This window comes from Sceloporus occidentalis, unplaced genomic scaffold (assembly GCF_023333645.1).
Source record: "Sceloporus occidentalis isolate IW3139 unplaced genomic scaffold, rSceOcc1.0.p SCAF_2, whole genome shotgun sequence".
NCBI classification, from domain to species: domain Eukaryota; kingdom Metazoa; phylum Chordata; class Lepidosauria; order Squamata; family Phrynosomatidae; genus Sceloporus; species Sceloporus occidentalis.
The window spans coordinates 146,048,429-146,075,441 of NW_028316982.1; the positions used below are offsets into that span (position 1 = coordinate 146,048,429).

A 27,013-nucleotide genomic window follows, 5' to 3' on the forward strand; every position below is an offset into this window, starting at 1 on the left:
TAACTTGTTAAATTGTTTAATATGTTTCCATATAATTATTTCAACTATTTATGCTATTTTAATTTTAGTCAGGTTGGCTTTATTGTATGCCACTCGGAGATGTTGTAATAGAAAGATATTGTATTTAATCTATGTACAAACACCTGTGTGAGCATGAAATATATATTTGTGGTTATAACCTGTTGAAGGACAGTTGTGTTGAAACATTTTTAAACATGAAAAGAACATTTACAAAAAAGGTTTTGAGTGAAGAACATAGAAGTTCAGTTTCACCCTCAAATGGGCTATGATTATTATAATGATATAGAAGTAGGATGCCTACTCCCTATGTCATTTGGTTACATAAGGCTGTCGTAATCTCCCCGGCATCTTTTGCTGTCATCTCGATTGACGCAGGAGACTATTAAGTAAAAGAATATGCACTGTGCAGAGATGCTGCTTCTGGAACTAAATGGTTTCATCAGAAATAGAGCCTGCTCCCCATGTGAGAACCTATTTATGGTGCAAACTGACAGCTTGGAGACTCATACAAACACTGCTGTGAACTTCCAGCTTGCCATTTCAGAATTAATAACAAATACCTGAAATCAAACAGCCAAATATTTTGTGCATTTCTTTTTGCAGAATCAAAGGACTAGATAGCCCTAAAAGGCATTCCACCCACCCTCTTCGCAAACAACCATATAAGATTGCCTTCTATAAAGTTGCCCTATTTAGAGTTGCTCACCAGTGTATATGACAGCCAGAGTGCTGTAGTAGTTTGAATGTTGGGACTATGAGTCTGAAAACCAGGGTTCGAATCTCCACTTGGCCATGGAAACCCACTGGGTGACCTTGGGTAAGTCACATTCTCTCAACCTCAGAGAAAGACACGGGCAAAACTCCTCTGAATAAATCTTGCCAAGAAAGAAAACCTGTGATAGATTTGCCTTAGGGTTGTCATAAGATGAAAATGACTTGAAGGTACACAACAACAACAACAACAACCAGTATATAGTTTTCCCTCCATCTGGTCCATTATTTTTTGTTGCTGTTGTTCTAACATGTCTTGGGGGAACCATAAATATAGAATTTGTGAAGTTACTTTTTGAAACTAAGAGTTAGGATTACCATTTGTAAGAGTTACAATTCTGTTTAATTTTTCATTATCAAAAATAACAAAAATAATTGCTTTTAGCTTTTGTTTAAAAAAAAACAACAACCAAAAGCTACAAACTACTTTGATGCAAAATATACTTAGGTTATAAAGCCATACACATGGCGTATAACTATAAAAGTAATTTAAATAGTTTCAGATACTCTACAAAAAATTACATTAATTAAGCAGCAATTGTAATATAACCTTATTATTTCTTACTTATTGTCAAATGGAAATTAATTGTAAGCAGCTTGTTATTTGTAACCAATTACTCCCAAGCTGTTAATAGAGATGCAACATTATGATAAATTTGTTTATTATGTTATGTGATCAACATCTTTCATCATCCCTCAAACCTCAGTTTGCAAGCAGAGTGCTTACCTATTTGGTTTCAGATACCACACATGGATGCTAAGAATACAGGGATGCATATAGATATTTTCTGTTGGAAAACTCTTGGTTTAGGAAGAAGATGTGTATTTTGCAAGGAAAGGGGAGCACCTAGTGGATAGAATTTTAACATGCAGCTCTTAAAAGATACTACAAGAAAATAAGGGATAACTGCCATGTTTGTTGAAAGTGCTGAAAGGACAGCTATAACCAAACTCCCATCACTGAATATAACTTGCATGTTTACAGGATTCATTACATGCCACATGATACACATCACTCTTTCCTCTGATGCTGCACTGCCATCCTCTGCTTGTGCCATCCGAGGTGACACCTTCTCTCTGACTAAAGCAAGGACCAGACCAAAACAGATACATAACATTAAAATATGTAATAATATATATGCACAACATTTTTTAAAATGAAGGGCCACAGCTTAGTCTCCTGAAAAATTACCAGATGGTTCACATTAGTTTTGAGGGCCAGCACGGTGTAGTGGTTTGAGTGTTGGTCTAGGATATTCGGAGAACAGATTTCAAATCCCATCTCAGCCATGGAAACCCACTGACCAAGTCTCTCAGTCTCCGAGGATGGCAATGACAACCCCCCACTGGAGAAACATGCCATAGAGCTCTATGACAGGTTCACCTTAAGGTTGCCATGAGTCAGAAATGACTTGATGGTACACAACAACAACAGCAACAACATCAACAGGGACTAGACACAGTTGCATGAACCCATTTTCTGCCAGTTAGTTATCTCTGCATAAAACTTTCCTTCATTACACATGCAAAAATCATGCGTTTTTGTTAGTTTTTATATAAAGTGGAAGAAGAAAAAAATGTCTCATGTGCTTAAGTAAATGGCAGGCAAAAGAGATGCAATATTTGAGAGAACTGGGGATACCGTGGTTCTGGGTGTTGAGAAAGCTTGGTATCTTTGGTGTGTTACAGACCGCCGCTTTGCTGCGGTCTGCCGGCGCTGCTAGTTGCTCCGCGAGGGAGCTGCAGCAGCCAAACCGCGCGGCTCCCACGCAGAGCAAAAAAGAAACTCCAAAATGGAGCTTCTCCCTGCGGTGCAGTTATGACGCCGCGAGGCGCCAATGGCGCACTCGCGACGTCATAAGCGCTGCGGGACGTGCGGATGCACAGCGTCCGCTACATCAATATGGCGGCGGCCATGTGGAACGGCCGATGCCATATTGTATGTATTCACTACGTACTAGGGTTAGGGGGTGCGGAAGCACCGCCCCTTCCTAACCCTAATACGTAGTGAATACGTACAAAATGGCGGTTTGTAACCCACCTTTCTTTCCCAGTGAAGAAGCGAAGTACATTTTGCAAACAGAGCTTCATTTGGTTCACTGTCCCACAGAGTGGATTTCTACACCTCCGAGGCAAGGATGGGATGAGTGTGGTTAAACTGCTCTTTCAAATTATTTTAATCAGTACCAAACACCTGTAAGTATGCTTGAAACGATTTTGAAGCAAAATATTTATCATGCACTTAACGGTGGAAAATAGTTCTAGCATAATCATAATTTAATCATAAACAGCTCTTGAGGTTTAAAGAGCTCAAAGATATCTTCCTCTTTATTTCCTGCAGAAAAAGAGGAAATGCAGCAGATTTAGCAATGAGGTTAGAAAACGCGCCAGTCTGCTTCTTGATTTTCTTCATTTCTGTACAGAAGCCTGTGCTGATCTGTTGCTGTCACTCCAGCATGGCACAGAAGTCACCACTTTGGTACATGGAATCACATTCATGCCAAGAGAATGTAAAGTTGTGAAGACGTTAGTTGCCAACACAATCTGACTGATCTTTTACATATCCAGAGTACAGCAATGTTCATATTTGATATGTTGCTTGTAGATAAGGGTAGAAAGAATACTTGTAATTATTTTTTCCTAAGTGAACAATTGGTTTCCTGAAAGCCATGAAAAGTGTCAGCAAAAAAATAATAGACCAATGAATTTTGCAATTTTCTTCTGGCATTCAAATATCCTGAAATACTCGGAGGAATGATTTTGCAAAGAATTACACATTTTTGTGCAAAAAACAAAACAAAAAAACTGTTGTCTGCACAGAAAATGGTGCTTTGAGGTCCATGTGTGTTGGCCAAGAAGTGATCTTGAGACACTTGCAAATACCATGAGTCAATATAAAATACTCGAGTTCTGTTTTAAATTCTAAGGAGATGTCCCACTAGCAAGGCCATCTAATTTTTTTTCTTCTCAAACTGTGTTGGTTACGTTGCCAATAATAGCTTAGCTTCTATTATGTCTTCGCATTATCACCACAAACACCAGGACATTAAGGGGTCAACTCTATCAGAGCCATTCTATTCATGGCAGTTCATGGATAATTTAATCTCCAACAATTTCATCTTCAGGGAGACTTACTATCCCAGACAGGTTATTGCCATCTTTAAATTTAGACTGAATACAATATGGGTAATATGAGAGTAATCTATGCCCACAACATTTTTCACTGCTGTGAGCATCCGCATGTTGCTGCTCATTGAATACGTCATGAGTGCACCAATGGCACACTCGTGATGTATGCAAGGCGCAGCAAAAAGAACCTGGAAGAACCAGATTCTTTTTACTGCAGAGGGACACCACACGGTTTGGTGGATGCAGCGTCCTTCCACAGTTAAAACGGGCAACTCCAGCCTGCCATTTCAGGGCGATCTGTACTGCCCCTTTGACAGCCTCATATTTCTCACTCTAACCTGCATATTTCACTCTGAGTGTAGTTAATAATAATAATAATAATACCATTCCCTTCTCCCAACAAATCCTTAGTGTATTGCATATATTGCACCTCACATACATTGCCATGTAATACCTTAATTTCTCTAATAAATACAACAACCTTTTCCCACCAGATGTCCATAACATCACATGTCTCACACCACATCTGGATTCAAGGGTGAAGGGAGGGGGGAGGCTGTGTTGAATCACAGTGTTGGAAATTGGCCCCTGGACCAATGGATCTTGTCTACCTCACCTTAGACCAATATTACTTGTTGCATATATATACAGAGAAGTTATATGAGGAGCCAGCATGGCATAGTGGTTTGAGTGTTGGATTACAACTCTGGAGACCAGGATTTGATTCCCAGAGCAGCCATGAAACCTATCTGGGCAAGTCACATGCTCTCAGCCTCTGAGGAAGGCAATAGCAAATCTCCTCCAAACAAATCTTGCCAAGAAAAACCCATGATGGGTCTGAAATGACTTGAAGGCACACAGCACACACACACACAAACACACATACACACACATGCACAAGTTATATGGGTATACACCACAAGAGTCTAGTTTCCATTTTAATTATCCACAAAGTGATGTTATGTCAGAGGTGTTATGGTGCCCAGTACTGCTAAGGAAATGAAGACACTGGAGCTGGTGTCAGCCATGAGCCCTGGTGGGTACTGAGGGCCAGGAAGCTACCCAAAAATGCCAGGTGTTGATACCATCCTGGTTGTAGGTAACACTGCAGAGCTTCTCTTGATAGAAATTAATCCTTGAGCACTAAAGGAATGAACACTGTGTTGTCCAAGAAAGATTAGTTTTGACCTCCACTTGATAGCTATCTATTAACGTATCAGTAGGATTTTTATTTCTACAGTGTAAAAGAAAATTCTAGCCCTTGTGATTGTGGGTTTGAAATGAGGAAAGCAACTGTCGAGCCAGAGAAATAAAAAGACATGCCCATTTCTATTAAGACTGAAGGAGATAATTAAAGGTTTTCAATTCAAAGATTATAATAGGGTAACTTACAATGCAATCATTTTATCCCATCCTAATAGGAATGCAAGTTGTCCAGTAGTGGGAGCTGAGCAAGCATTCATCGCCTTAATGAAAAGGATGTGCAAATTAGGCTTATACCTTGTAACTAGATAAGAGGCTCATGGTGTATTTTACATATGGCTGAAGCATTTATAAATTGGTTCTTCCTGTTGTTGTTGTGGTTGTTGTGTGCCTTCAAGTTGTTTCCAACTTATAGTGAGCCTAAGGCAAACCCATCACAGGGTTTTCTTGGCAAGATACGTTCAGCGGGGGGTTGCTTTTGTCTTCCTCTGAGGCTGAGAGACTGTCACCCAGTGGGTTTCCATGACCAATTTGGGATTCAAACCCTGATCTCCAGAGTCAGGGACATCATTGGGGGGTGCAGGGGGTTCAGATCATACTGGGTGACACTTTCCACCCCTGTCTTTGCTGCATGGGTGGAGGGAGGCAACCAAGACCTTCCCTCTGCCAGCATCATTGGAGCTGTAGGGTGGCTACTGGCCCAGAAGTGACATCATGAGTTACTGGGTGACACCAACCCTAGTATTGCCACTGTCCAGATTTGTAGGCCATTGTTCAAACCATGACACCATGCTGGCTCTCCTTAATGAATTATAGGACTATATATAATGAAAATATGACATCAAGCAATTCTAAATTATTTGTCACCCTTACTCTTCAGTTTGAACATTGTTTTTTCTCTCTCAGCATAGCCCTCCTTGGCAGAGTTGTAAAAGAAGAGCTGGACCTCATACCTGCATTTTGAAACAAGTTTTTTATGAAGCTCATTTTCCAACAGGATTGCTGAAAATGAAAGACGGCTGGATCTAACAGTGGGTACTAATCTAGTTCACAGCACTGATTCAGTGTGCCCCACTTCAGTCTTGGCATCAGTTTCTACCATTTTCTGTGCTTCTTGCTCTTCATTTCCACAGCTTTACCTTCCACACCTATCTCAGCCACCTCACTTCTAGCAACTTCGTTGCCTTAGAGGGAGGGCAGCCAACCATCATTTTGATTTTTTGAATTTTGGCAGAAATTGTTATTTTGATTTGAGGGAGGGTTATTTGTGATGAGCATCTGCTTAGCTTATCAGGAGCACAGAATAGTATATATTGGGGTTTTTTTTCAACTGCACACCTACAGACATTTAAAATTGAGTTTAGATATTTTATTTTAAATATCCAACATAAGCAGCCATACAATCACTCATGGAATTGAAGGTTCTTGGCAATTTGTGATATTTGCTGTGACAGAGCATTCATTTCCCTCCTCCTCAAATATATATATTTGGAAGTTAGACCATGCACCATTTGTTGGCAGCACAGAGTGCAAACTGAATCACTTTTTAACAACCAAAGCAAAGCAGTGGGCTTGCCAAATTTTAATGTCCCTACATGACATTACTAAAACTATAGTTGTTGTATGTATTCAAGTTGTTTCCAACTTATGGAGACAGAAAGGTGAACCTATGATGGGGTTTTCTTGGCAAGCTTCTTCAGAGGGGGTTTGCTATTGAAATCCTCTGAGGCTGAAAGAGTGTAACTTGCTCAAGGCCACCCAGTGGGTTTTTCTCTTCTGCTGGTGAATTGGTCCTTTTGTCTGCAATGATGGCTGATTCCCTGAGCTCAAAAAAGTCAGGAAGGGGGTTCTCTTGGGAACATGATGAGGCATTGGACTTTTCTTTTTTAATAACATTTGACAGCTTATGCGCATTGTTGCTTTTGCATTGTTGCCATTCTCTATCATTATGAAACTATCTTTAAATACTGATGTAAGCGGTATGATGAAGATGCACATCATTTGACTGACATTTTTTTAAAAAACCAAGAACTATCGAACACTTTTGAAATGGAGGCTTTATGTTAAATCACTACTACAGTAATGTGAACATAAGTAGGATTAAAATGCTACGGAGAGATTCGATCATGGTAAATGTAGTGGGAATTTCGATTTGGTATTGCATCACTGAATCTTCCCAGATCTCCTCAGTACAAAAATGTGAGTGTGAATGACTCCTGAGAGAAGTCTGTGGAGGAGGGAACAACAGGAGCCCTGGTGGTGCAGTGCTTAAATGCCTGCACTGCAGCCATTCACTCAAAACCACAAGGTTGCGAGTTCAAGACCAGCAAAAGGGCCCAAGCTCGACTCAGGCTTGCATCCTTCCGAGGTCGCTAAAATGAGTACCCAGACTGTTGGGGGCAAATTAGCTTACTTGCTAATTAGCTTACTTGCTGTTCACCGCTATGATCTTTGGAATAGCGGTATAGAAATAAAACAAATTATTATTATTATTATTATTAATAATAATAATAATAAATTTTATTTCTACCCCGCCCTTCCATGGAAATGATACAAAATTTATAAAAACATTACAATACAGGATTAAAAATTCAGTATAACAATTAAAACCATTACTACAAAAAACAGGAACAGGAAACAGTAAAATAGGAAAATACATATATCAGGGGCAGAAGAAAAATGCAAAAAAGTTCCATCGGTCCAGGGTCAGAAGGGAAAAAAGGGGGCAGGAAGAATAGACAAACAAATTAAGGTGGGAAGGCCAGCCGGAATAGATATGTTTTCAGCTGTTTTTTAAAAACAGCTAATGAGGCGGCGGAGCAAAGCTCTGCAGGGAGCTTATTCCAAAGTAAAGGGGCAGCAGTAGTAAAAGCCCTCTGTGAGGTCCGGGTAAGGTTAGACCTAGGGACATTTCCCCTAGCAGAGCAGAGTCTGATGTCTATAACTAGAGGTGGATACACAGGCCTGAGATGCTTGAACTCCTTATGGAGTTACTGGATACTATCTCATTGTGCTTCTTAGAGATTAGTTTTAAACCGTGTGCCACTCTGAGTTTGCCTATGGTTTCCTGCCCTCTGTCAGAATTCTTATGAATTGGTTGATTTTGGATAAGTTGAATGTTTATGTTTAAAAGTTATAGTTAATGTTTGACGGTTTTTAATATAATGTTCTAGGGAATATATACATAAGAGCCAACATGGCATAGTGGTCTGAATGTTGGATTATAGAATCAGGAGACCAGAGTTTGCTTCTTTGCTCGGCCATCAAACCCACTGGATGACCTTGGGCATATATCACATGCTCTCATCCTCAAGGGAAGGCAATGGCAAATCTCTTCTAAAGACATCTTGCCAAGAAAAACCCATGGTGTAAGGTCACCTTAGGGTCAGAATGATTTGAAGAAATGATTTGAAGGCACATAACAACAACAACGGTGGTCTTGAAACAGAAGATATTTAAAGACCTCTTGGAGGTCTTTAAACAGGGGCCTGATGGCCATCTGTCAGGGATGCTTTGATTGAGAGTTCCTGCATGGCAGTGGTTTGTACTGGATGGCCCTTGGGGTCTCTGCCAACTCTATGATTCTATGATTTTACGCTATATGTGTGTGTCTGAATGATGGGAGGTGGAGTGATGGAGAAACCCAGGCACTGGCTGGATCCTTGTGTTAAAGAAAATTGGCTTATTAAGGAATGTGTGGGAAATGCTGTTTTCCACAGGAAAGTACCACAGCATATAAAGTGAAAGTACAGTGCCATCTATGGCCATCCATGGGCTTGCCATCCACAGAGTATCCATGGACAGCAAGCCCCATTGTCCCAAATGGTGATGTGTGCACATGGCCACACTGTGTGCATGTCACACCACCATTACAGACAACAGCACTTGAGGTCCTGCTTTTTTTTTGTATCCACTGAAAGGGGGGGGGGGGTCTGGAACAGATTCCCTACAAATATGAAGGTCTGACTACAGTAATGGGAGGGTGGGCAATTTGGATTGAAAGGGTGGTACACAGAGTTGTACTGATTCATCGACAAATTGTTAAAAATGCCCACCAAACTGTAGGGCATGGTAAAGAGCATACTGGGCTGGTTTATGGGAATGATAACAGTTCTATCTTCAGATATCTTCCTGGTAACACTTATGGTTACAGTTTTACTGTTTGAAACACATAACACTGGTTCACTGAATTGTGTGTGGGTGTGGGAGAGCAGTTCTTGACACCCTCCTAGTTAAGCAATGCCTACATTAATAATTAATAATAATTTGTTTTATTTATATACCGCTATTCCAAGATCATAGCGGTGAACAGCAAGTAAGCTAATTAGCAAGTAAGCTAATTTGCCCCCAACAGTCTGGGTACTCATTTTAGTGACCTCAGAAGGATGCAAGCCTGAGTCGAGCTTGGGCCCTTTTTTTGCTGGTCTTGAACTCGCAACCTTGTGGTTTTGAGTGAATGGCTGCAGTACAGGCATTTAACCACTGCGCCACCAGGGCTCCATTCTGTCCTGTTCTAATATGGTGCACCCTGGTTGTTTCCTCTTTCCAGTAAATGTGGGTGTTGGTGGGATGGAGGCACTGGGCACAATTCTTCCCCTTCCTCTCTTTCAATTGACAAGGAACTGCCAAAAGAAAACACAAGTAGAAACGTGAGCTATGCACTTCAATATACATCCACCTTTCCATCAATGTCTGTGAAATTCTCTTCTCCCAAGCTCTTGCCATTGGTCTCCTCAAACCCATCACCTCCTGCAGCTGTGAAATAAAAGACATACATTCAAGGGTTCAAGGCACATGCCTTTGCTGTCCACATGATATCTAGTCAGGCTCTGATGGTATGAGTGGGAAGCCTAAGAAGCAGAATAAGCAGAGGTTTCCCAAGCTGTGGGTGGTGACAGCCGATTAAAAAAACCAAATGACACTTGCAGGAGGAGCTATTGGTGCGGTACTAAAAAGGGAAGAGGAAAGGCTTCAGATCTTCCTTCAGCTTAGGTACATAAAAATGATACCTAGCAGCACTGGAAGGAAAGGTGTTTTCTTAAGGATGTTCAGTGCCCTTTTGATACAGTGATTCTATCAACTGGGAAACAAATAACTTTTTTAATGTTTAGATCCACTCAGTAGTTGAACAAGTGAGCAAAACTAACATTTACATTTAGATATGGCTTTAAAAAGAAAAACCATGAGCAGCTGCCATATAACACTTGGCAGGCTGCCGAATGTTTGGGAGGATTTTTGAGGGATACAATCCAGTCTTGTCAAACATCGCCAAGCCTCCCCATGGACCCCTGTGATCTGAAACCATGACTTGAAGGACAGACAGTGCTCCCCATGGGTGCATGTTGCAAGGGAAGACTACTTTAGTACCTTGTTGTCACAGTGGGAAACACCTGACAGGTTTCCAAGCAATGTCAGCTAGTGGCTTTGATATCACTGGGGCAGAGAATCCATTCTAGGTATTAACCTGAATGTTAAAGGAGCTATACAAGGTACTAAACTTATTTTGGGGGTAGAATTCAGCATCTTGCATGGCTTCTTTAATGATGGTGATGATACAATTTATTTTCCAAGGTGGTAGCCTTGCTCTGTCATGTGCCCTAGCGCACCTTCTGCTGGTTGAAGGCATGTCTTGAATCAGCCTTCTGTCTCAAGATGCCCTCTTTATGAAGAAAATGAAGAACCTGGAGCCCTCTAGATGTTTTTGGGCTCCTGTAAATCCTAACCAGCAAGGCCAATGGTCAGGGATAAAGGTTCTTACAGTTCAACAAGAGCTAGAAGGCCACACACAACCTGATTGAAAGGTCTTTTCAAGGCATGTCTGAATCTGATTTAAAGATGAAAAACCCTAAAAAGGGAGAGACTTGAAAGGGACTTGAAGTTGCCCATCAGCACTTAGCACCTAAACAGCCCTTAGCACCTAACAGCACGTAACACCTACAAAGCAGGCAGACAGAGCACCTGGTCAGAGTCTTTGTTATTAAGATGACATTATTTATATCTCTATTTAAATTATAGAAATTCTTTTTATATTGACGTCTACTATAAAAAGGAGCACAGTTAAGAAGGTTACTTTTTAAGAGGTATTATCATAATGCCAAGCTAAAACCATCCATAATGCACTAGTTGTAGAATGATAATAATAATAATAATAATAATAATAATTTGTTTTATTTCTATACCGCTATTCCAAAGATCATAGCGGTGAACAGCAAGGAAGCTAATTAGCAAGTAAGCTAATTTGCCCCCAACAGTCTGAGTACTCATTTTAGCGACCTCTGAGGTCTCAAAGCATCATCCAGCTACTGCTCAGATATGGATGGCTTCAACATGTCATTACTTTAAAAACAATTTGCCAAGTTCTGAAGAGAGCCAAAAAAACAAAAAACAAAACCCAGTGGGGGGGGGGGGGGATACCAAACTTGTCACACTTTCTTGGCTTAAGAGGAAGGCAATGGCAAACCTCCTCTGAAAAAATCTTGTCAAGAAAAGCTTAGGCTAGGGTCACCACACGTTGGAGCTCACTTGAAGGCATATATCAACAAGAAGTTATGAAAATGTACATCTTCAAATCTCTTTTCTCTTTTGGAAATTTACATGGAACCCTGCCTTTTTGGGTTTTTTAAGCTACTGATGGAATAAAATAACCTGTACAAAATGTACCACTTTCCTACAAGTGCCAGCCTGCTTGGAGAGAATGAGATTTGGAGTTGATCTAACTGACCTTTCATGGAACTCTTCCATCTCTGTGATTTATGTTCTCAGAGCTATCCATGTGGGTTCCCCAGAGATAGGGTTGCCATAGCTGAGGACCTCCAAACCGGGACAAATGCAGGACAAGGTTTAAAAATGTAGGACCTTTTTTTTTTTTTTATTTCCTGGCCAGGAAATTAAAAAGAAAAAGTCCTACATTTTTAAACCTTGTCCTCCTTCACCTTCCCGGCTTGGGAGGAAGCCTTGGCCTGCTCCCAGGCTGGGAAGGAGTGTGAGGGCCGACTGTCATCGCGGCAATTGCCGCAATGGCAAGCGGCCTCCTCCTCCTTCCCGGCTTAGGAGGAAGCCTTGGCCTGCTCCCAGGCCGGGAAGGAGCGCGAGGGCTGCCTGTCATCGCGGCAATCACCGCGATGGCAAGCGGCCTCCTCCTCCTCCCCGGCTTGGGAGGAAGCCTCGGCCTGCTTCCAGGCCGGGAAGGAGCGTGGGAGCCGCCTGTCATCGCAGCGATCGCCGCGGTGGCAAGCGGCCTCCTCCTCCTTCCTGGCTTGGGAGAAAGCCTCAGCCTGCTCCCAGGCCAGGAAGGAGGCGGGGGCCGCTCCTAATCGTGGCAATTGCCACGATGGCTGGCGGCCTCCTCCTCCCCCCGCCTCACGGAGGCCTTGGAGGACCCGGCGGCCGGAGCTCCGACCACGGAGCCGCTTCCAGGGCCTCGCTGGGGCCTGGGAGACAGTGTCTCCCAAGCCCCAGAGAGGCCTTGGTTGGCTCCCCGATCGCGGAGCCGCTTCCAGGACCTCCCTGGGGACTGGGAGACAGCGTCTCCCAAGCCCCAGAGAGGCCTTGGAGGACTCTGCGATCGCGGAGCCGCCTCCAGGGCCTCGCTGGGGGGGCGTCCCGGGGCGGGAACAAACTGGGGCAGGACCGTGTGGACCCGCCCCAAACCAGGAAAGTCCCGCCCACAGGCGGGATATGGCAAGTCTACCCAGAGACAATATAACTTGAGATTGGGAGGGAGAGAAGAACTGGTCATAGCTCATAATATTTTGGTAATGACTCTCGGTGAGAGCTAAGACAGTCCAAAAAGGCACAAATGATAGAAGATGGCTCATTGTTATTCCCCTAACCTTCTGGAAAGGTAGTTTGTCAAACAATCTTGCTGTGAAGAAGCTGGCAGGTTTTAGAAAGAGAGAGAAAAAAAACTGAGGGATTCTTTTGAAGAGTCCGTTGATGCTGGCAAATCTACCAGAAATCAAATTATTTTTAAAGGTATTAATGTAATGACATGCTAAAGCCATCCATATCTGAGCATAGTAGATAATGGAGTTGTAATGCTATGAGCGTCTATTTATTATGAACTTGTGTATATATGTAAAAAATATATCTGAAATGCAGTCAGTCTCTAAGAATCTCTTACCAACTAACTATTCTCTGAGTAAAAACACTTATATCTTGGAGTTCTTACCACTCATACAATAAGTGTGTAAGGTCATTAGATAGAAGTACATAATATCTATTTTCCAAAGGAGGGAAGGAAGCTGGTTGTGAGAAATGCTGCATGAGTTTGTTGTCATAGAGGAAAGAGGCAACACTATTTCCCGGAGCCTGCCTGCTTAGGCTTCCTGTGTTGTGTTCAACATGTGTTTTGAAGAAGTTGAAAATGAAAGGGGAAGCTCAGATAGTAAGGATGACCCATGTTCTTAGATTGCACAATCTTAAATCGTAGCATCACAAAGCACATGCAAAGGAAATTTTGCTAGCAGACAGAGTTTCCCAAATTTAAACATTTACAAAAGTCACCACTCAGACTTTTTCTTTCAATCCATCTACTTGTTGTGCAGCTAGGTTGGAAAAAGAATGATAGAAAATGGGAGGAGAGAAATGTATTGTTGTTGTTAATTGCCTTCAAAGTTGCCCTTGACTCAGGGCACTGCAGAAATAATCCAGTTTGACACCACTTTAACTGCCATGGTTCAGTGTTATGGAATTCTGGGAATTGTAATTTGTTGTGGCACCAGAGCTCTCTAACAGAGAAGGCTAAATATATCACAAATCTACGATTCCCAGAATTCAGTGGCATTGAGCCATGGCAGTTAAAGCGGTGTCAAGCTGTATTAATTCTGCAGTGCAGATGCAGCCATGGTGACTCTATGAAAGAGAGATTTCCAAATCTCCCTATCTTCAGTCATCCTGCTTAGGCCTCGCCTTGCAGACTCAGAGTTATGGCTTCCTTTATGGAGTCTATCCATCTGTAATGTGATCTTCCTCTTTTCCTACTGCCTTCTACCTAACCAAGCATTACTGTATTTTCTAGTGAATAATATCTTCTCATGATGTGACCAAAGTACAACAGTCTCATTTTAGTCATCTTGGCTTCTAGGAAGAGTTCAAGCCTGATTTGCTGTATGACCCAATTTTCTTTTTAGCAGTCCAAGTATCTGCAAAACACTTCTCTAGCACCACATTTGAAATGAGTAGATTTTCTTCCTATCAAGCTTCTTCTCAGTCCAGCTCTCATATCCATACATGGAGATGGAAACATGGCACGGACAATCCTAACCTCTTAAAGTACATTATTGCCTCTACTCTCATATGAGAAGCTTGAGGCAACCAAGCTATATGATTAGCTGAATCATATCATTCAGTCCTCTCTTGCTGGAGTACATTACTACAGGTAGGATAGCACATGTTCTATCTTTTTTTGCTACATAAAAACCACCGCATCCTTAATACAGAAAACTACAAGTTCAAGACACAAGCTTGGCTAGAACTTCACGTGCACATTAAATGGTGGGAAGGGGGGACAAACTGTAATTTTAATATGCAACCCCAGCAAAGGAGTGAAGTGGTACGGTGCAAACAAGCACTGCATCACACTATTGTGTTAATCACAGAGACTAATGGGGTCTACTCACTCCTCCTCCGCCTGGACTACCTGACACGATTGTTGTGAGAAGAAAGATATGATAAAGAAGGAGAGCCATGGGTTCATTGGAGGATGGATGGAATACAAGAGTAACTTATAAACCTCCTCTGAGCTTTGAGTCCCTTGGGCTTAATAAAGGAGTAGGGTTGCCAGGTCAGGATTATCCCATGTCTTGAACTTCAGGGCCAAAATCTGAAACCTAGGGATGAGCCACTGTGATATCACAGGGCAATATGACAAAGGGCAATATGACAAAGGGCAGCCCCTGGTGGTGTTATAAAGCATGAGACATTAAGCATCAACCATAGTTGTGTGAAGTATGCCATACAAATTTCAATGGGAAATATACACATTTCTTCTTCCTTGTTATGAAGACCAGAGAAGAAGGGTCTGAGATTTGAGAACCCTATACAGGAGCCTTGAGTTACAGTTGGCCCGCCATATTCACAGATTCTTTATCCATGGTTTGAATATATATATATATATATATATATATATATTCCAAAATGCAAACTTTGATTTTGCTATTTTATATAAGACACACCATTTTACTATGCCATTGTTTACCATGGAACTTGAGCATCCATACATTTTGGGGATCCTGGAACCAACCCCAGTGGATAACAAAGGCCCAGTGTATTTGCAGTACATGGAAGTCCTTACACAGGACATTAATAATAAATAATAATAAAATTTATTTATATTTTCCCACCTCTCCCAAGTGGATCGAGGCAGGATTGGTGTGCTCTATCTGAGGGGTAATTCACACACTGATTTTTTACCACTACAATATGAATCATCTTACCCACACATTCCGAGTTATTCACACTATGGAACCACATCAACCTCAACTCTGGGATGCATATGAACATGTAGAACTCCTTTTTATGGGGTGATGAAAATAAACCAGGATGCATTCAGGATGAATCTTTGTTGTTCACATGCATCCTGAATACACACTATTATGTTGGAAGGGGGGGGGGGTTGCCAAAAATCCTACTTACCCCAGGATAATCAATATTGGTCTTTTTCCTGAGTTTTTACGAATGATTTGTATCATTAGTTGTGTGAACAATGATGTGAATAGACCCGAATAGACTCAGGTTAAAACTCATCAAGCCTTTAATGGGTTTCAAAGGTATTTGCATCATCAACAGTCCATGTGGTTGAGAAAACATCACTCCTTCCCCAGATTAAGTGGGGGGGGGGGGTTGGCAGACCTCCCTCCAAAACTTAATCAGGTGCATTTGGGATGTGTGTGAACAATGGAGATTTAACTCGGATTCATCCTGGATTATTTTCACAATGTGAATAACCCTTGAGGAGTATAGCCTGAGGATTACTAGCTCCCCAGCTCTGTTTGTGTTTTGCCTCTACTTGAAAATCTGAAATGCTTTCTGTCTTTTTTGTACATGACATAAATTTGACTCACACACTGCTGCAATTCAGGATCCACGGTAGTCTTCAGCCAGTGTGAACTTAGTCAGGGGAAAGTTGGAAATGTTGAAAAGGGGAAACTTCTGGGCAGAGGCAGGGCCAAGATGGGAACTCACACTCCACACAGCAGTTCTTCCCATCATATAAAAAGGAAGGGGGCCTTTTGCCTTTCTCAGGAAAGCTGATCACTTCCAAGGTTGCTCCTGGGACCTGATTTGAGAATCAAAAAGAAAGTGCCACTCACTGCAGGATGTGGGCAAAGGTATTCTTTTCATTTATTACTCTCTAGAGGGAGAAGCAGGGTATGTGGAGGCTCTAAAATCCTTGCCGAATCAAACAGCTGGAGAAAGAGGAAGATCAGGCCAGGGCACTTTCACATACCAGCGTGATAAAATTTGCTGGCATCCTATTAGTAGCATATGCAGGCATATATCCACTTTATGCCTGTGTATGCCTTTTTGAGGGACCACTGCTGAGGTTAGTATTCTCTTCCATCCTCTGCAATGATCAAATGGATCTCCCTGGATTCACTGAAGCCTCTCCATGGATAATGGGGATGGAGGATTGAAGAAACATCTGGCTATGCTCCAGATGCAGATAATTAGGAATAGCAATAGCATGTACATTTCTATATCAGTGAACCCAGCACTCTCTAAGCAGTTTACAGTCTGTAAGCTAATTGCTCCCAACAAGATGGGTACTCATTTTACCAAGTTACAATAAGATGGAAGGCTGAGTCAACCTTGGAGCCCCTGGGATCGAACTCACAACCTTGTGGCTACACTACCTAATCTATTAAGACTTCCAGGAGATCCCAATGGATCTTGATGGACAATGTAATCAGTCTGTGTCTGACTACAGGGACACAGTCAGACACTTCTCCAATCCCTCAGCCCACTCTCCACAAAACCACAGAATAGCTGCAGGGAGGGATGTGTGCTGCAGCAGCTAAACGACAAATCTGGGTGGTGTTGAATGGCCAGCTGTACAGTATTTCCACATGCAAAACCAGGGCATTGTGTATCTGCTGGGATTGAAGGGATCAGGTAACAAGTGCTAGGAAAGGATTTAGTCTGAGAACCTGCAGGTGAGGCACTGCCAGAGCACAGAAGATACTGGGCTAGGCATAAGACCAGCCCAAGAGATTTTGTTGCCTAGGGTAGTGCAACAAATGGTGCCACTCACCCAACCAAGTGAAGAGGCAGAGTACCTGAATTCAGAAATGGGTATTCTTACTTTTTGGACTACTACTCCCAGTACTGTGGGAACTAAAATCCAAAGAGTAACATTTCTAAGCTCTCCCTAAATCCTGCAAAGTTGTTATTGTTGTTGTTGTTGTTATTATTATTGGTAGTATTTTGGCTTCCTGGCAATAAATATATATAATATAACACATTAAATCATTATCTGGTGCCTTTTCTTGTTGCCCCCAAACTGTTGCCTCTTAAATGTGGAAGCAGTCTAAGGAAAGGGTCCTTAGGACAAGGAATTTGCATGAATATGAGGCAGCTTCTTATATTCCAAAGAACAAGACAACGTGGAAAATTTAATGTATTTGGACAGAGCTTTTAAGGGAACTGCAGGTGGCTTATTGCAAGTATTTGTTCCCGTGGTGTGGAAAAGGTCTAACCCAAATAACACAAAGAGGTAGCAGTCAGATCAAACCAAACCCAACCAAACTGAAATACTTAAAAAGCACACAACTGCAAAGCTTATAACATAAATCAATTTAATTGCAAAAACATAATTATAGAAAGAAAACATTTTCTCTCTATAGCCGTCTGTTTGCAAGTACATTGATTTGTTTAATATGATTTGCACTTGTGATCTTTTGAAGCATTTTGTTTTTGTGTAGAGAAGGTTTGCATAAGTAGAAAGCTGGCAAGGAAAATGCAGTCCAGCTCTATGGATGAAATCTACTAGGAACTGGATAGCCTTCCCCTATGTTTGTTGGGGCCAGGCTAGCAATTGGATTTGAAAAATAGACTTGGGATTAGATATGTTGGTCAGTCACTTGCTGTGCAAGCCTGGTCTATACATTCTCTTCTCTTTGTGGCCAAACTTATTTTGCAGATTTTGGGACTGTAGAAGACACCTAGAGCAATGGTTATGCTTATACTAATGCCACCCTGTTGGTTAAATGTCAATCAGAGGACACCCATTCAATCTATTACTGTAGTAGATATATCTAATGGATGCGGTGTATTTAGGCCACTGTTTCCAGCCCAAATTGTTGAACACTGAACAGTGGTGGCAGATGTATATGAAACTGCTTGTACTATGGCTCTCCAACAGAGTTTGGAAGTGTTCCTTCTTTGGACCATCTGAATCATCCAGGCAGCTTTTTAGAGCTATAGTCCTAAAACAAAACAAAACATTTACCCAATTCAGATCTGTGGAAGGAGTTTAGAAAATAGCAGCTATGGGGACAGGAGTGACACTGAGAATACTAAACATTGATAACTAAGAAAGATTGTTTGTTTGTTTGTTTGTTAGAATATTACTGGAAATTTTGCTAACATAATCCATGGGTTGAAACCAAGCTACCTGACAGATGTGGTGGTCCAGAGGAGCAAACGGATGATTCTGGACACCCTAGGAGTTGGGTTGCTGGGCACCAGGACGGATGTTTTTCAGAAAATGATACAATACAGTAAGGTATGATTCTCACAATATCCGTAATGTGAACAATTATTCTTAAAAGCAAGTACAGATTGAGTTTCTCTTATCTAAAATGCTTGGGACCAGAAGTGTTTGGGATTTTTTCATATTTTGGAATGTGATATCTTGGAGGTGGGACCCAAGTCTAAACATGAATTTCATTAATGTTTCATATACATCTTATACACATAACCTCAAGGTAATTTTACATGAATTGTTTTTAATAATGTTGCAATAATTTTTATCTATAAATACTATGACATTGCATAATGTATTCTAATTTATTTATTTATTTATTTATTTATTTACTTATTTATTATGCCACCTTTTTCCCAGGATGGGACCCAAGGTGGCTATACTCTCTCTCTCTCTCTCTCTCTCTCTCTCTCTCTCTCTCTGTGTGTGTGTGTGTGTGTATTGCTAGAAAGTATGTGTAGCATAGAGCACTGGCCCCAACACCAGCAGAAATTTTACTGTCCATCTGCACTTACAAACAGACTGTGACATCGTATATTTCATGGCATATGTTCATGGACTTGAGAAGAAAGGAATAGAGTACATGCAAAAGTTCCAGGGCCAGTCCTTGGCATCTCCATTGAAGTGAGGTGAGAAACCTCTCCTGACTACGGTTTCATCTACACTGTAGAAATAATGCAGTTTGACACTGCTTTAACTGTCATAGCTCCATCCTACACAATCCTGGGATTTGGGGTTTTTTGAGCACCAGCACTCTTTGGCAGAGAAAGCTAAAGACCTTATAAAACTCAGGATTCCATACACTTAAAGTGTTGTCAAACAGCATTATTTCTACAATATAGATGCCCCATGAGACTCTGGAGAGCTGCCACTTTTCAGCATAAACCACTGCTTTTCAAACCATTGGATGGGGTGGACCAGCATTCCCACCCCGCAAAATGCCAGGGATCAGTCTCATGTTTGTGCCACATTATGCTCATATTTGCATAGTTTCTTCCATGAGGACCGTCACGACTTTAAGTAGCGCTAGAGTAAAAAACAGTGGGCTGAGGCACCAACAGTCTAACTTTGCAAAAAGCAATTTCTGCTATTCTAAATTCAAGGCTACAAGAGAGCTCTCTGCAGATTTGTCAGATGCAGTGTGAACCTGAGCTTCCTCATGGTATTGCAGCGGTAATGTCCGACAGTGAGTAAGAACAAACCAGGCACAGGCTGTTAGTACTCTCACTTCTCCTGTAATTTAGGCAGGAAGTCTCCCTTATCTTTGATCCAGGCTGATTTTTTATTTTTTTTAAAAAGCTTCCTGCATGCCTTAATCTGAGGTGTTTACTGACCCTATGAGAATTTTGTGTATTGCAAGGAATACAAATGTCCATGATTGTAGCGGTATTTGTGAGGAATGCAAATTCTGTATTTTCAGAACACCCTTCTTTCTTCAAGTGGTTTCTGTGTAATACATTGAGGCAAAAACTAGCTTTATTTCAGTGGTATGAATTGGGGTGTTCGTCCTGCAAAATACTGAACTTAAAATGACATGTCTTTATGTGCCTTGTGCCTGAACTGTATATTAAACTGTGTCCTGTGATTTCAGATCTACAGCTCTGATACGTCCAGTTCTGTCTGGGGTCACTCAGATCTCAAGCTTCCTGCCCTGTATGCAGCTTTTGTGAATGGAGTGGCGGTAAGGAATGCTACAAACACACTTCTAGATGGTGCATGCTTTGCAGGCTATTTCAGTGTACTGTTAGACTGGGCGTTTAGTGAGAAACCACTGTGCTTGACATACAGTGCAATCCTATTCATGTTGATTCAGAAAGAATTTCCATGAATTCATAGAACTTACTCCCAAGTAAGTGCTGCATTGCAACCTTACTTGCATCCTATGAGGCATTTTACATGCTATATTCTTGCAATTTCTCTTTTCTGCACATCTGTCTTTTTCAGATCAAAGAAAAATCCATGTTATTGTTGCTCATGAGATAGCAATGTAGTTTCTAGTGTTATGTAGCCCAGAACCTATGGGAAAAATACTTTTTTTGACCACAATCTAGAATCCATATGCCACCATGATGGCTTGAGGATACTGGGTGCTACACTCCCCCCCAAAAAAGAAAGAAAGAAAGAAAGAAAGAAAGAAAGAAAGAAAGGTAATATTTCCAATCTTTCATGTAGTTTGAGCACTATTCTTCCACTTTAATAAAAGGTCCTGTCACATACAATGATGTCTTGGGCAAGTGAACCAATCACCAGTCTGCAGCCGGTTGCTATTTCTACATTAGTGTTAAAATATTGAGCCAGCAGTGTAGTGGTTTGAACTTTGGACTAAGACACAGGGAGACAAGGTTTCAAATCTCCACTCATCCATGGAAATCTACTGGGTAACCATTCACAAGTTATACTCTCTCATCCTCAGAGGATGCCAAAGGTAAACCCCCTCTGAACAAATCTTGCCAAGAAAACAGGGTAGCATTAAGTCAGAAATGACTTGAAAGTCCACAACAGCAATATTTTAATAGGAAGTCTTGAGATCAGCATTTTTATTTTTATAATATATACAAATCTTTGATTTAAAATTAGGATATCTTTCCTTCTTTCAAAAGACTCACTCCATGGATTTTGATGACACTTGGCATCCAACCACACACCCCTCTGGAGCTGTGTTGCCGGCTCTCCTTGCTGTCTCTGAAGCTGTGTCTGAAAAGCAAAGGATTTCTGGTCGGGACCTGCTTTTGGCTTTCAACATAGGCATTGAAGTACAAGGTAGACTGATGCATTTTTCCAAGGAGGCCAGCAATGTTCCAAAAAGGTATGTTAAGTATATAACTTCAGTATAGTAGAGTGAAGCCGAGTACAGTGTAGTTCTTATAAAAGGTGTTCACTGAGACAAAGCATAGATGGACCTTTGGACTTTGAAAGGTTTGGGATGCAACTTGTGTTTCACTTGACAAATTTCTCCCAGGCATATCTCGGTTTTCTGAGCTCAGGGCAATGAAACACTTGTATAGACAACTAGAATGATGAACCTGACTAAGTATGAGTTATAGCTCATTTTAGAGCATGTTTTGCAGCAGTGAAGGCAGCAAAGAAACAATTCTCTACTGCCTCTGTCACATCAGCTAAATCTCATCCAGCACCGCTGTTCCAGGTAGATAAAGGTCAGATTCGTTCTGACTGAGACAAGTACTTGTCCAGTTTTGATGGATGAGTTTCACGTATTATTATTATTATTATTATTATTATTATATTTACTTTTATCCTGCCTTTCTCCCACTACAGGAATTCAAGGCAGTGAACAGGAAGTTTAAAACAATACAATTTAAAAACTATACGAAAGCAATAAAATGTATAAATATAAATATATTTATATTTATATATTTATATAAATATAAATTGTAAAAACAATTAAACCATTTCAACAATTAAAACAGCTATGCTTTAAATTCTAAAATATGTTAAAAGCTCTATACAAACCTTAAAATCTAAAATGCTTTTAAAGCCCAACCCTTATCAGTTTGAAAAAGCCTGATGGCACAAAAGTGTTTGTATCTGTCAGTGGAAGGAGAACAAGGACAGGCCTGTCCTGGCATCTCTAGAAATGGAGTTTCAAAGTCTGGGAGCAGCCACCAAGAAGGCCCTCTCTTTTTCCCACCAAATGAGCCTAAGGTGGTGGTGGGACAGAACATCACCATGGCCAGATGCAACTTCTCCAGGAATGGGTGCAGTTGGCACGCTAGCTTTAACTGTGCAAACGCACTCCTGGTTACCATCGAAACCTTGGCCTCCAGGCTCAGCACTGAATCCGGACATACCCCCAAATGATGAAATTGAGTTTTCAGGGGGAGTGTAACCTCATTACAGCTGTCAGGTACTGGTTTAGTACAGAAACAGCTTCCATTGGATTAGATGGTAAGAGGTGCTAGAGCTGAGTGTCATCAGCATATAGGTGACACCTCACCCAAAACTCTGGACAACTTCGCCTAGCAGTTTCATGTAGATGTTGAAAAGCATAGGGGACAAGGCTGAACGCTGAGGGACCCCATTGGCCGATGGCCAAGGAATCAAACTGGAATCCCCCAGCACCACCTTCTGAGAACTCCTCTCCAAGAACAAATTGGGGCACTGAAGAACTGTACCTCCAAGCCCCATCCCAGAGGGGCAACTCAGAAAGATACCATGGTTGATGGCATCAAAAGGAGCTGAAAGGTCCACTAGAACCAACAGGGACACACTCCCCCTATCCAGTTCCCTACATATGTCATCTATCAAGGTGACCAAAGCAGTCTCTTTCTCATAACCAAGCCTGAAATGAGACTGACATGGATTTAGATAATCCGTTTCATCCAGGAACTCCTGGAGTTTAGAAGCCACCACACTCTCCAGTACCTTGCCCAAAAATGAAAGGTTCGAGACTGGCCTATACAGTGGGCTCTCCCCATACATGGGGGATCCGTTTCAGATGCCCCTGCGCGTATGGGGAAAAACATGTATGCTCAAACCCCATTTGTTTTAACGGGGAAGCATTCCCATGTGCGCTGTGGTGCGTGTGCCATTATATTCCAAGTGGCTTAACCTTCCACATAAGCGTAAAGCCACGTATAGCGCACCAGCATTTGGTGTGGGCACACTATAGTTATTTAATATAGTATGATCCAGGGAAGACTTTTTCAGAAGAGGTCTCACCACAGTTCAACATGATGATGTGGACAAGTGCTTGGGAAAGTGAGGCTACTACTTGTATGTTAGACCCAATGGCCAATTAAAGCTGCCAGAGGAGGACTGGCCACTTGGGTTGTGAAGGTTGTAAATCTTTTGTTGGAAAAGGATTATGTTCCAGTCTCTCTCAAAGAAGCAACTATAAAAGCTTTGTTGAAAAAGTCTTCATTGGATCCCACCTCTCTAGGTAACTATTGGCCAGTCTTTAGTCTCCCCTTTCTAAGTAAGATCCTAAAGAGAGTGGTATCAGCACAAGTCCAGACATTCTTGGTTGAAACGGAATACCTGGACTCATTCCAATCTGCGGTCAGGCCTGACTGTGGGAAATAGCCTTGATCACCTTAGTGGATGACCAACACAGGGAGTTGGACAGGGGGCATTGTGTCCTTGTTGATCCTCCTGGATCTTTCAGTGGCATTTGATATCATCATCCATGGTTTCTTTCTGGATTGTTTGGCTGATATGGGACTTGGAAGCAATGCTTTCTAGTAGTTCTAGTCTTTCTTGGTGTAACATTCCCACAGGGTGGTGCTGGGAGACTGTTGTTCAACCTTTAGGCCATCTGTCTGTGGTGTTCCATGTGGGTCAATACACTATGCTTTTTAATTTCTACATGAAGCTGCTGGGAGAGGTCACCCAGACCTTTGGAGTTAGCTATTATCAGTATGCTGACATTACCCTGCATTTTCTCTCTTTTACACCTGATGTCAAGGAGCCTGTGGTAGCACTGAATCATTGTCCGGATGCAGGTGAATAGACTGAAGTTTAATCCAGACAAGAGAGTAGCAAAACTAACCTTGGTTTGGGATTGCAGCCTGTTCTGGATGATCTCCCTCTGAAAGATTAGCTTTGTTCCTTCAGGGTGCTCTTGGACCCAATGCTGCTCCTGGAAAGTGTCCAAGAGCACCTTTGCCCAGCTTTGGCTCGTGTGCAAGCTGCACCTCTTTTTGGGAGAGCAGATCTAGCCACAGTGGTTCATGCCTTAGTTACACCCCAATTATAGAGGCATCCTAACACCCATTTTGATTAACTGACGCTAGCTTTATTCTCTCTCTCTCTCTCTCTCTCTCTCTCTCTCTCTCTCTCTCTCTCTCTCTCTCTCTCTCACACACACACACACACAGACACACTACCCAAAACTGCTTTAGTTACATTAATTTGTTTATGTATCTTCTCCTGTATTTCAATGGCATTGCCAAATATTACCAAAACATTATTGTAACAGACAAGTTATCTTTTTATCACAGGGACACCAAGAATTATCTGGGGTCAGGTTAGTGGGAAAGCTATTGGGACAGAGAGGATGGTCCAATTCTTTCACTTGCACTTCAGGTGGATATTGTGAAGAAAGAAACGTTGGTAACAGGAGACAAGCAACTATACATGGAAATATAAGGAATCATGTGTTGCTTTATGGGGAAATCAGTGGTTTCAACAGTGTAACATGAGTTACACGGCAACTAAAGCTGTTTCGGTCCTTTCACAGGTTTCACCCACCATCCATACTTGGCACCATGGGAAGTGCTGCAGCCACCGCTAAACTCCTGGGTCTTGATCAGTTTAAATGTAAGGAAGCCTTAGCTATTGCTGCCTCTTATGCTGGTGCCCCATTGGCCAACGCAGCCACCCAAACGAAACCTCTCCATATGGGCAATGCAAGCCGGCATGGCTTGGAAGCAGCCACCTTAGCATCCTTGGGTCTCCAGGGAAACAAACTGATCCTGGATCTAGAGTCAGGCTTTGGGGCCTTCTACACAGACTACTTGCCTCAGACTCTGCCAAGCTTGCCATCCTATTCTTGGCTGCTGGATCAACAAGACGTTGCAATCAAGAGCTTCCCAGCACACCTGGGGACACACTGGATGGCAGAGGCAGCCCTAGCAGTAAGGAGGCACCTCGCAAAGAACGGAGAGTCCCTTCCCAGTAGTCTAATCAAGACAATCGTGCTTAAAGTCCCAGATATGCAATACGTTAATAGGCCTTTCCCTTCCTCTGAACATGAAGCTAGGCATTCTTTCCAATTCGCTGCATGCTCTGCACTGCTAGATGGATGCATCTCCATTGAGTCATTCAAGGAGGAGAACATCTCCCGCCGAGAACTAAATGAGCTACTCAGCAAGACACACCTAGAGCATTCTCCCAACAACCATCCCAGTTTCAATACCCTTTACTGTGAAGTTGTCATCACCCTCCAGGATGGATACACCTTGTCAGAGCGTTGTGACACCTTCTATGGGCACTGGAGGAAGCCACTGAGCAGGGTGGACCTAGTGAAAAAATTCCATGCCAATGTCACCTCTGTTCTTTCACTGGAAGGTGCTGAAAGCATAATTGAAACAGTTGATCATTTAGAAAAACTAGAAGATTGCAGGGTGTTGACCTCACTTCTCCAAGAGTCAACAAAAGGTCAGCCTAAACTTACCTGCTCTGAAAGAGGCTTTTAAGATCATGCTTTGTTCTGGAAATATTTAGATGTCCTTGAATGTTTAAGAATGTGACTAGTATTCTCAAAAACCTCTTTGTTTGGACCAGGTGAACTTCTGCAAAGTGAATCCAAAATCTGTATGACACATAATGTATTTTATGTGCAGATCCTATAACTAAGAGCTAAAAACAAATGGACACTGCATGTATATATAGGAGGGAGGGAGGGATAGTGAATGTTATTGGAAGAAAATCCTCTATCAAAATGGAGGTCGAGATAAACAGCCCCAGTGCTTTAGCATAGCAAGACCAGCTCTTCAGAGCACAATGACACTTGCATTTGCAGAGGTATATATTCTTCAGGTGGCCCCTTCCACACACCACTTTTGGTTCAAAATATGGGTTGTTGTCCAAAAAGTAATATTTCTAAGCTCTGACCAGGATTGATTCAACGCAGTGTGCACAATCCAACTTTCTGCACAAACATGTGAAAGCTACAGGAAACCCCAAGTCCAACAGCTGGGGAATCTCTTCTTTTTATTTTTTTAAAAGCAAGTTTGTACCCCTTAGAAGTGTATACTTGAGTCATTTGGTTTAGTTTCCTGATATCTCTGTAGCTAGGCATACATCAAGAGTCTCCAGTCATTGGGGATGAGATTGCAGTGCACTGCACAAGTGGCCCCTAGAGGACTAGGAAGGTGAATGGAATCATGCCAAATAAGAAAAATGTTAGGAACGAGCTATTTTGCCCGAAAAGGCATAGGGCTTTGGTTTTTTGTCCAGATATGTCATACTGGCTACAACAAGAATTACCCAGTGCCAAAGATCTGTAGTTTTTTTCTTTTAGGGGTGGAGGGAGAGCCTTGTAAAATCAATATTCTCTACCTACAAAAGGGGCCGGTAGCCTCCACAAGGCAGGGACAGCTTGAATCTCAAGGGGAATTACTTTTCTGTTGCTAATAGAGCTGAAATTTGATTACCTGGATATACTTGTTTCCCAGTCCCACATGGCCAAAAATGGGGAGTGGCCTCTGCCTACACTAATGA

General features: G+C 41.9%; 1 protein-coding gene across 1 annotated transcript; it reads left to right on the plus strand.

Moving 5' to 3' along the window:
- Positions 1-16,375: 16,375 nt before the first annotated feature.
- On the plus strand, positions 16,376-25,986 carry ACOD1 (aconitate decarboxylase 1). Its single transcript, XM_089508388.1, has 5 exons — positions 16,376-16,454; positions 18,689-18,850; positions 20,421-20,510; positions 21,430-21,635; positions 25,029-25,986. Exons 1-5 carry the CDS (start codon positions 16,443-16,445, stop codon positions 25,984-25,986), a joined length of 1,428 nt encoding a protein of 475 aa, XP_089364514.1. The 5' UTR covers positions 16,376-16,442.
- Positions 25,987-27,013: the final 1,027 nt, after the last annotated feature.